We start from the raw sequence: 12,171 nt of genomic DNA on the forward strand, positions 1-12,171 counted from the left end.
CCGCCCTTCTCCTTAAGACTCAGGGCGGCTTAAAACATTTTAGCAATAGCACTTTTTAACAGAGCCAGCATATTGCTCCCACAATCCGGAACCTCATTTTACCCACCTCGGAAGGATGGAAGGCCTTGAACCAGTGATGAGATTTGAACCGCTGACCTACAGATCTACATTGCGTTGTGATGGAAGGTCAGGTCCTAACTGTGATTATAACTCAAGGTCCACTTGTACCAGTATCCTCAGCATCTGCACAATGTATTTTACATCTGCACATATGGCATACAAAATATTTGCTGACACAAAATACTATTAATACTATTTGTTCAAAGTGCTCCTTTCTCAAACATGCAAACTTAAGCATGTCCATACACTGGTATTTTTGTTTATTAGTCAAGTACATGCACCGTTAGAGAATTATGTCAGCCTGCACATGCACAGCCCTTGAATTTGCTTAATCCGCATCTCCTTACTTAACAATGTTTTAGGAAGAAGTATACAGTTTGGTCAATAGCTATCTCAGGTACTGCACAATCTAGTAAGAAGGGCAACAAGTCTGGAGGACAGAAGGGAATTTGGGGACATGATTGAAACATTTAAATATGTTAAAGGGTTAAATAAGGTTCAGGAAGGAAGTGTTTTAATAAGAAAGTGAACACAAGAACAAGGGGGCACAATATTATTTTACTGAAAGAGTAGTAGGTGCTTGGAACAAACTTCCAGCAGATGTGGTTGGTAAATCCAAAGTAACTGAATTTAAACCTGGGATAAACATATAGCCACCCTAGGATAAAATACAGGAAATAGTATAAGGGCAGACTAGATGGACCATGAGGTCTGTTTCTGCCGTCAATCTTCTATGTTTCTATGTAACAATGGCTCCAATGTTTTCTATAACTTCCTAAGTAAGTGTAAATGCTGGATAAGAGGGCAGTGTCTCTTTTACCTGATATCTTTCAAGCAGATGTATGCAAGGCCTATCTATGTATGTCATAGGGTCCATCTCACACAAAAATCTGCATGAATGTGGAAGACCAGCAAATCCACATAACAAAGAGAACAACCTTCTGCAACTACTGGCATGTTTTGTTTTGTTTTTAAATCCCTTACTACCAAAGTGAGATTGTGCATTCCCTCCCCCCCAACTCTTTGTATTGTTAACACCGGGGCAACCTCTAGTAAGTCCTCCCTGCTGTTTCCGCATCCAACCCTCCTTCTCGCTTCCCCCACCGCCGCAATTGTCTATGCATCGTGCAGTCGTCTCCCCCACCCCACCCCCGCCGCTTTTGCACATCTTAATCTTAAACTGCAATCGTACCAGCGCCGGTATTTTCCATTCCACGATGCATCCAGGTCCACCCTCCACTATTATTATTATTATTATTATTATTATTATTATTATTATTATTATTATTATTATTATTATTATTATTATTATTATTATTAAACAAGGCCACCGAAAGGCACAACTTCGACCCGCCTTTCCCTCTCCGGAGGTTTCCGGCGCCCCTTAAGCCGGCTTTCAACCTAAACGCCTCGCACTAACAAACCACCACCACCCCCGCCCGCCAAAAGAGGCCTCGGCCAGAAGTAAGCTAAACTGCATTGTCTGCACCGTGCGCTGTGTCAGTAGAAGCGCGCCGGGAGCGGCGTTTGTACGTGCGGCCAGAACCCCCCCAGGTCTGCTTTTGCACGCAGGTGTGCCTCGGTCGCTTCCCGGAACTGTTGCACGGCCGCCCCCGAAAAGGGCTGCGGTGACTCTTGTAAATACGAAGTGCTGCAGCGGCGGCCCTCCGTATTACCCGCCCTGCCAGCCTGCGGCTTGAGACGCGCGGGCGGGGAGGCTCCTCTCTCTCTCTCCCGGCGGAGGCCCCGAACTGGGTCTTTCGCCAGGCCCGGGCATGTTTTGTTTTGTGTTTTGCACCGCGGCATTTCGGTCTTCCTAGCAGGGCCTCCTCCGGGCCTCCCCGGTTTGCTCCCCTCACCTTCTCTTTTTTCAGCTTGTAGGGCATCCCGGATCTCGGAAGGAACTACGAGCCAGACCCGTTCGGCCTCTCCCGCCGGCTCGGCCTCCTTCTCTCGGTTGTCCTCGCCGTCGCCGCCTCCCTCTTGCGCAGGAGGGGCAGGGCGTCCCGATTGGGCCTTGGCTGGCCCAAATCCGCCTGACGACTGATTGGTCACGTTCGCCTCATTGGCCGGAGGTCATGGCGGCGAATTTTCTCATTGGTGATTATATCTCAAGCGAGTTTTGAAGGACAGGAGAGAGAGAGAGGCGGGAAAGAGAGAGAGAGAGAGAGAGGCGGGAGAGAGAGAAACTGGGAGAGGTTTGTGCCAGTTTTGCAAAGCGGGGAGGTGGGGGGCGGCACAAAATGCCGGGGCAGCGCTGGGTTTGGCAGGATTGTGCCATCGGGGTCGCCATTCCTGTTTTTAAAGAAGTTTAAAAGGAGCGCCTGAAATGTGTACGGTACACCGTGGGAGTCGTTTGTGAAATGTGGGACTTAATCGGGACCATGTAAACAGGTTTTCCTGTGTCATTGTCAAGGAGAAAGAGCCCAATGAAGAAAATTCCACGGAGAAAATTCATCAGGAAGCTACTCGGGGAGAATGACAACTGCATTGCAGCTAATTTTGCTTGCATTTTTTTTTACAAATTTGATATTAATATATGTTCTTTGTTATCTGTGACTCGAGGTCTGTTGGGATTGATTGATTGATTGGATTTATATGCCGCCCTTCTCCGGGCGGCATATAATAAGCAATACTTATTTTATTTTATTATTTTATTTGTTTGTTTTGTCCAATACAATACAAATTCTAAATCCAATTAATATAAAACCCGCTAATCTAATCTAAAATATTAAAAATCAATCATTCCCACACAACAACATCCATACCATTGCTGATTTGTTGACACTGAAAATTCGATACAATCATTTCTTTATTTTTTTATTCATTTTGTCAAGTATGAATTGGTAGTATACAAAGATACTGTATAGCAATGTTTATATACATGATATTAGTAAGAGATAAACATTACGACAGGAGATGAAAGGCATGCTAGTGCACTTATATGAAAACAAAAGTATCTTAAAAGTATTCTCTGATACAATGCAAATTAAAATTTATGCAGAGTAATTTTAGTAAGTTTAAATTTCATGGAAATTTGTAAGAAAGAAATTGACTAGATTATACCATACCCATTGGAAATGATTTTCCCCACTTTTTTTGGTATAAACTTCAATAAGTTTCAATAAACTTCATCCAGGCTGGATTTACACAGCATTAGGCCTTGGTTTTCACTGGGCCAAAAATGAAAACAAGGTTGAAATTTGAAGTATCTTTGCTGGGATTATGGATCTCATACTAACTGGACAAAAGCAATATAAAATTAAATAGAATTTGTGTGTTATGGAAAAAGTATATCTATTGTTAAAATTATTTACATGTCATGAAAATTTATTCTATTAAGTTCTATTATTTACTGAATAAACTCCAGTCACTGTGATAAAACATGTTAAGGAAACAGAACCAAATCATAAATGTTCCAGATTTTAATACAATTTTACCAAGCCAGTCAGTGACTTTTTCGTCAATACAATTAGGTCAGTTAGGTGGGCTGTATAGAAATTATAATGAAAAACAATAGTTTGAAATACTAGAAGCAGTTTGAAAAGAAACATCAGGAAGATTTATAAATATTACAATCTTGGAAAACTGTTTTCCATTCTGTAATTAAATGAGCATGTGCCGTTTACAATAACAATATTGAGTTCAGTTAAATTTATATTTCACTAAAAACTAAAAATACATTTCACTGGATCAACAACATATGTGACAGATACATGCATTCTACAATATTTAATAGAATATGCTCCCAAAAACATGAGTATATAATGCCAGTTTAAAAGGATTCATAGCAATAGCTTTTGATTAGATAAATCTACAAAAATGTTATGATTAACAGTGATATCCTGTAGTTATAATACATGATCACTAAGATATCAAGATGGATGTTGTAAGAATTGACAGAAAGATCAGTCCTTGAGCATTATTTTTAAGCATAATTAACAGAAATAAGTGGTTGAACAGAATGATATACAGCAGTATCAAACTCAGGGCCACGGACCAAATCCAGCTCACAGGATGTTTAGATCTGGCCCATGTCTCCAAGTCTTCGGAGAGGGGCAGCATACAAATCTAATAAAATAAATAAATGAATAAATAAATAAAGTATTCTAATAATACAATATTTAAATGAGTTTTTCGCTGACCTTTATTATGTTTAGGTTCAGTTGGACTGAGTGTGTATGATTGTGTAGCAGATAAGTTTTTATAACAATGTATTTTTAAATTAGTTTTTAAAATTTTTAACATTAGATTTGTATTTAGATTGTATTGCTATTATGTTATGAGCCGCCCCGAGTCTTCGGAGAGGGGCGGCATACAAATCTAATAAATAATAAATAATAATAATAATGTCGCTGCCCTAGGAACAGGGAAGGACCAGCCCAGGGTGCCTCTGCCAGCAAAAATGGAGCCTGGGAGGGCCGCGCATGGCCCTCCCAGACTTTGTTTTCATCCACAATTACTTCCACCTCTCTACCAGCAGAGTCACGCATTACATCCTCACTCCAGGCCCCATTTTTAGTCACAATGCCTGCCACTGAAAATGGAGCCCAGAGGGCTGCAGGAGGCCATTGCAGCAAAAGATGGGGCCAGGAGGCATGTGTGGCCCCCAAGTACTGTTTTCACTGGAAAAGGGCTGCAGGCTACATGGCTGAAAATGGAGCCTCGGAGGGCCACGCACAGCCCTCTTGGGCTCCGTTTTCACTGGCCAAGGCACTTTGGGCACCTCATTTTCACTGGCAGAGGTACGACATTTTCACTGCAGAGGGCTAGCAAAACAAACTAATAGGAAAACTAAACAAAGGAGAAATGTTTTGCATTTGACAGTGAAGAAGGGACAGGAAAGGAGAAAGGGAAAAAGAAAGACAAAGAAAAAGATGGGAAGAGAGCAAGGGAGGAAAAAGAAGGAAAGAGGAAAAGAAAGAAGAAAGGAAAATGAAGAAGGAAGAAAAATGAAGGGAAGGAAAGAAGGTTATAATGAGAGTGAGGGAGGGTCTGAGGGAAGTCTTGCCTTAGCACTTGTCCACCACTGGTGCCTCGATATGAATGATGTCGAGTTGGCCAGCCCCCACCAGCCACGCCATGTCCCAAGGTCAAATACAATCCTGAGGCGACCTTCAATTAAATCCAATTTGACACCTTGACAAGATGATGTTGGATAACCATTTGTCTGAAGTGGTGTAGGGTTTCCTGCCTGGGCAGTGTTCTGTCAGGCTCTCTGGTAGACTCCTCCCAAAAATTCACAGGTACAAATTTCAGACACAAACACGTTTGAAAATTCAAAACAATGTTGTTTATAATGAAAATTCACTTAACCTAAGCCCTCTTTTGGTATAGCAAAGAGCACTCGTCTCCAACCAAACTGGTAATTTGTACAAGTCCCTTATCAGTTCTGTGATACTTAGCTTGCAGCTGTGAGGCAATTCACAGTCCTTCTTCTTTCACCCAGTGAAACACGCTTTGCTCTGGTTTAGTTTCAAAGCGGGGGGAAATCACACAAAAAGTCAAAGTCAGTAAAGCAGTCACGAAACACAAGGATCAGATAATCCTCCACAATGGCCAAACCCACAGGCTGCTATTTATAGCAGCCTCACTAATTACCACAGCCCCACCCCACCACAGGTGGCCTCATTTTCTTTGATAATAATCTCTCAGTTGTTGCTGCCTATGCATCGCTCTCCGCATGCGTGGCTGTATCATTAACTCTTGTTCTGAATCCAAGGAGGAGCTAGATAATTGATCTCCTTCTGAGCTGTCTGCCACACTCTCCTCCCCCCTGTCACTCCTGTCTTCTTGGTCAGAGGAGCCTTCATCAGCAGATTCCACCGGAGGCAAAACAGGCCTGCAGCATGTGGATGTCTCCCCCACATCCACAGTCCTTGGGGCAGGAGCTGGGCCAGAGCTAACCACAACAAGCAGGGGGTTGGACTATAAGACCTCCAAGGTCCCTTCCATCTCTACTATTCTATTCTATTCTATTCTATTCTATTCTGATCGTCAGTATTTAAACATGGTTCTAAAATGGAACCAGCCAAGGGATTCTGAGATCCTCTCAGACTGAAGGGAAGGAAGGGGAATGAGAGAAAGGTTTTCTTACTTGTTTTCTGGGACTTTGATCCCGATATGTCATTGCAATTGAAAGTAGAATTTTATGTGTCGCTAGTGACAGACTCTTAGGAAGCTTATCTCTATTGAAATTTTTCCTCCTTTCCTCCAATTTGGCATAAGTATTATAGCATTTTTCTGCCAACTTAAAATCACTGTCCTTGGGAAGCAAAATTGACAAATGTTGTTTCTTGCCAAGACTGAACATGATGTACAGAGCAGCAATAATAAATGGAGCAGAGAGTGCAATCAACCCAGTGTGCATAGACTAGCAAGCCATAGAATGCCTAAATGGTTCTGGCTGAGGTCCACAATTCTTTCAAGAACAATTGTGTATAAGTATCTTCATTCTTTGTAGAGTTATTTGGCTTAATCTTTCAAATCCTAGTAAGAGCTGATGGTAACTCTTTTGTTTTATTTATTTTTGGGAAATTACCCATCTGGAAAAGTAGAAGGTTGGATTTTCTTAGGAAAGAAGAATGGAGCACCGAAAAGTAAGAACGACACTGAGATGTGACAGCATGTTAGATGAGATAAAAATATATTCTTATGTTGACTCTGAATTATCTATTCATGCCCAGAACATCCAAGCTAAAACATTATCTTGCTTCAGTAGAACACACAAAACTGTAAAGAAAATCTCCAGGTTGCAAGTTCCATGACTTGGATTTATTAGCCATCTGATACAATGTCAGGGATGCCATCAATTTCTCAACATTGAGGACAAAGCTGAAGAAGAGTAAACCCTTCTGGAATGTCTTAAATTACCAGTCCTAGAATAAGACTCCCTACTTATTGAATATGTATTCCTGTGTTTTTACACATTACTCCTATATGTATGACTAGTTCCCTCTTTTTTGGGACTTAGCATTTATAATTAATTAATTTATAATTTATAATTAATTTATAATTAATATTAGATCTCAGATGTTTCAAATTGTCTACTGGAAATTAAATTATTATTCTTAAAAAATGCAACTTGATTTACAACAGCCCTATTTGTCAAAATTTGTAGAAAGGGAATTACAGTATATGGACAATCAATGAATGAGATACAACCACCTTACTTGATCTCTCTGAATAAAAAAAATAGAACTATTATTTATGCCATGTCTTCATGCTAGAGATTCCATGACTCCATCACCCGAGGGGTGGGGGAGACTTATTTCAGTATACATTATATTGCTGAAATGACTTGACCACCACAACAGACTTTGAAAATAAGGGCTATGAGTCATAAAGCTAGAAATTTTATAAAGCATAATGCACCCAAGAATTCAGTTCCCAATAGAGAGATTTGAAGTATATAGGATATAAGGTTAACAATATGTTTGTGAGATAAGTCTCAATAAGAACAAACCAGTCATACATTGTCTTCTGGCGATCAGGAAATCAGTAAAATCATAAGAAAATATATTATGAACAGTTTTTACCCCAGAGCTATAATTGAACTTAATAATGTACTAGGGCAGTGATGGCGAACCTATGGCACGGGTGCCACAGGTGGCACGTGAAGCCATATCTGCTGGCATGCGAGCTGTTGCTCTAGCTCAGCTCCAACATGCATGTGTGTGCAGGCCACCTGATTTTTGACTCACACAGAGGCTCTGGGAGGGCGTTTTTGGCTTCAAGAGAGCCTACAGGGTGTTGGGGGCATTTTTACCCTCCCTGGGCTCCAGGGAAGCCTTTGGAACCTGGGGAGGGCAAAACACGAGCCTACTGGGCCCACCAGAAGTTGTGAAACATGCCTTTTTCAGTCTCCAGAGGGCCTCTGGGGGGTGGGAAAGCTGTTTTTTCCCTCCTCGGGCATTGAATTATGGGTGTGAGTACTTGCACATGCACTATAGCGCGCACACACACTCTTTTGGCACCCAAGGTAAAAAATGTTCGCCATAATTGTACTAGGGGGTCACCATCAGTGAACTGCTGGACAATACTACTTGGTCCATGTATTTAGATGGATGGGTATCAACAAACTCAAACTCAATCCAGACAAGACGGAGTGGCTGTGGGTCTTGCCTCCCAAGGATAATTCCATCTGTCCGTCTATTACCCTGGGGGGGGGATTATTGACCTCCACAGAGAGGGTTCGCAACTTGGGCGTCCTCCTCGATCCACAGCTGACATTGGAACATCATCTTTTGGCTGTGACGAAGAGGGCATTTGCCCACGTTCGCCTGGTGCACCAGTTGCGGCCCTATTTGGACAGGGAGTCATTGCTCACAGTCGCTCATGCCCTCATCACCTCGAGGTTCGATTACTACAACGCTCTCTACATGGGGCTACCTTTGAAAAGTGTTCGGAAACTTCAGATCGTGCAGAACGCGGCCGTGAAAGCCATAGTGGGGCTTCCCAGATTCGCCCACGTTTCTACAACACTCTGTGGCCTGCATTGGCTGCCGATCAGTTTCCGGTCACAATTCAAAGTGTTGGTTATGACCTTTAAAGCCCTACCTGGCATTGGACCAGAGTACCTCCAGAACCGCCTGCTACCGCACGAATCCCAGTGACCAATAACGTCCGACAGAGTTGGCCTTCTCCGGGTCCCGTCAACTAAACAATGTGGTTTGGTGGGCCTCAGGGGAAGAGCCTTCTCTGGTGGCCCCAGCCCTCTGGAATCAACTCCCCCCGGAGATTAGAACTTCCCCCACCCTCCCTGTCTTTCGTAAACTACTCAAGACCCATCTATACCGCCAGGCATGGGGGAGTTGAGACACCTTTCCCCCAGGCCCTTTATATTTTATGTTTGGTATGTATGTGTTGTTTGGTTTTTAAATATGATAGGGTTTTATATGCTTCTTTTTTAATATTAGATTTGTTTCGCTATAATATTGTTTTTATTATTGTTGTAAGTCGCCCAAGTCTTCGGAGAGGGGTGGCATACAAATCTAATAAATTATTATTATTATTAATTATTGGTCCATTGTGTGGATCTTGGATGGTTCAGGTGGGAAATTGTGGCGGGTTGAGCATGTTCTTTCGGATTGTTATGTATGTTGAGATTGGTCTTTGGCGTCATACGAATTTCGTTGCATGGATATACTGTGTATATACATACAATGACAATAAAGTATTTATTTATTTATTTATTTTATTTAATAGTCTCCCCTGCGAAGCAGAATTGCTAATACTAAGAATTGCTCTATCTCTGAAGGCTGAAAACTCAGGCAAGGAAGGTATATGCCACTCGTGGATTGTCCAGATACTGCAGGGCAGCATAAGAGTAGACAAAACAGATCAAATCCTATGACCCCGGCTTAAGTAAGGAATTTTCCAAAGATAGCATGATTAAACAGGTACTACATCCTCAGAGATGTAGGGAAAGAAGTTTACAATTTGGTGATATATATTGGGTTATCATGATTTCAGTGTGACTGGCATTCTTTATTTATTTATTTATTTATTTATTGGATTTGTATGCCGCCCCTCTCCGTAGACTCGGGGCGGCTAACAACAGTAATAAAAAACAACATGTAACAATCCAATACTAAAACAACTAAAAAAACCCTTATTATAAAACCAAACATACATACATACATACCATGCATAGAATTGTAAAGGCCTAGGGGGGAAAACGATCTCAATTCCCCCATGCCTGATGGCAGAGGTGGGTTTTAAGGAGCTTACAAAAGGCGAGGAGGGTGGGGGCAATTCTAATCTCTGGGGGGAGTTGGTTCCAGAGGGCCGGGGCCGCCATAGAGAAGGCTCTTCCCCTGGGCCCCGCCAAACAACATTGTTTAGTTGACGGGACCCGGAGAAGGCCCACTCTGTGGGACCTAACTGGTTGCTGGGATTCGTGCAGCAGAAGGCGGTCCCAAGATCGAAATATCACCCTGAGGTCCAGGATGCAGAAAAGTCAGCAAATATTAGAATCAGGGGATCTAAGAGGAAGAATCAAAGAATGAAAGAGGAAGTAAAAAGAAAAGTCAAGAGCCCCTACCTGATTGTGTAGAATATTAATCAAAAGTATCAGAAATATGCATTTATGCACAAACCCCACATTCTATTCACAGTCTTATGCCAATTCCTGTTTTGGCCAAATGTACCTTCATACATTCATATATGAAAAGATGTAGAAAGAGAACTTCCTGTTGCTCTGTAATGTCTATTCTTGTGGATATTAAGGACAGGATGATGATAATATTTGGAACATATTTATGGGTTTCTGAAATGCTTTGATCCCACTAATACTTCTTGCAACCACGTCCTCAGTGTATGCTCTTGCTTACGATGGCAAGCTTTCTCTTATTGGCTTGCCTTACAGTAGCAGCTGCCACTTTTCTTGATGGATTTCAGTGTGCTTGGCTTTCATCCAAATATGGATACACTGGCAGCTCAGCAATATCTGCTGGGTGGCTAGAAAATGATTGCATTATGCATGTTGCAAATCCCAGGACCAGCCTGTCTCACGTGTGCCAACCAATTATAAGGGTCCATGGGCAGTGTAGTGTCTAGGGTGGATGGGCATTTAAAAACATCTTCTTCTTTCATGTATCCCATATGACTGTTGGTTGTCAGTTTTAGAGCACTAAAGATACATCCAGATATCATCATTCCCTCCCATAAGAGACTAAAACCAACGGCTACCTAGCTACCCCATGCCAAATTGCTGGCCCCAATTATGGAAACAAAGGCTTCCTATGTCTGGCATGGAAAAAACAAACATCTGGCACTGAAGAAAACACCCTGCAAGCTGTATGGATTTGGGATGTTGGGGATACTTGTTCTTTTATGCTCAATACTTCATTTTCTTTGCAGTGAACCTACTACATGCATTTACCAAGCAATTAATCTGACTGAGGAGGCCCTTGCCAATGCACTCTTCCATATGGATAGTGTTGATCCAACTGCCTATTGAAACTCCTTTGGCTAATGGATGATTTCCTGGCCCGAATACAGGTGGCCTGTAGCTACTTCAATATAACTCGTAAAATGGATTGGCTTCAAGATTGATGGCTTGATAATTTTGCATCTCCGAACTATTATACACGAAACTAATAGAGATGGGGCTGTTTTAAGCATTTTGAATATGGCTTGGATCACATCTCTAAATACATGATTCTGGTAAGCAGTCCAGTGGGTGTGGCTTAGTGGGCGTGGCTTGGTGGGCGTGACAGGGGAAGGTTACTATAAAATCCCCATTTCCTCCCGATCAGAGTCTTCGGAGAGGGGCGGCATACAAATCCAAATAATAAATAAATAAAATAAATAAACTTGGGAGGCAGAGAATAGATGAGGGCGGGGCAAGTCAGAGGAGGTATTTACCGGTTCTCCAAACTACTCAAAATTTGTCAGAACATGCTGAAACCCACCTCTAAACCAGACATCATGGATGGTTTGTGTAATTTATCTCTACTTCTTTATTTCAGTTGGGACCCAGTTCCTGAGCATTCATAGGAATAATAGCCAATTTATTACTATTATTATTTATTAGATTTGTATGCCGCCCCCTCTCCATAGACTCGGGGTGGCTTACAGCAATAATAAAAACAATATATAATGACAAATCTAATAGTTAGAATCTAAAATAACAATAATACATTTAAAAATTCTAAAAAAACCAAGAAACCCCAATATATGAAAACATACATACAATCATATCATACACAAAAAACTACATAGGCAGAGGGAGATGTTTCAGTTCCCCCACGCCTGATGACAGAGGTGGGTTTTAAGGAGTTTACAAAAAGGCAAGGAGGGTGGGGGCAGTTCTGATCTCTGGAGGGAGCTGATTTCAGAGGGTTGGAGCCGCCACAGAGAAGGCTCTTCCCCTGGGTCCCGCCAAATGACAATTTCCTGTCAGATCGCCAGACCTGGCCTTTCGAGGCTGATGAGAACACATATTCAGTTCAGATGGTCAAGGGAGGCCAGGTACTAGAACACTATCCCTATAGAATATATTGGAAACATAATTTTTAAAGCCTGACAGAGTTTCCTTTCTCTTAT

The 12,171-nt window shown here is 42.0% G+C and overlaps 1 protein-coding gene across 1 annotated transcript in view; it reads right to left on the reverse strand.

Annotated features, from left to right (window-relative positions):
- The window catches only part of PPP2R5D (protein phosphatase 2 regulatory subunit B'delta), a 56,894-nt gene extending 54,783 nt beyond the window's left edge, over window positions 1–2,111 (reverse strand). The window contains exon 1 of the mRNA XM_070734636.1: window positions 1,980–2,111. Coding sequence (XP_070590737.1) covers window positions 1,980–2,006 — 27 coding nt within the window. The 5' untranslated portion in view covers window positions 2,007–2,111. The remainder of the gene's footprint in view (window positions 1–1,979) is intronic.
- Window positions 2,112–12,171: the final 10,060 nt, after the last annotated feature.

The sequence above is a fragment of the Erythrolamprus reginae genome, chromosome 1, assembly GCF_031021105.1.
Source record: "Erythrolamprus reginae isolate rEryReg1 chromosome 1, rEryReg1.hap1, whole genome shotgun sequence".
NCBI lineage: Eukaryota > Metazoa > Chordata > Lepidosauria > Squamata > Dipsadidae > Erythrolamprus > Erythrolamprus reginae.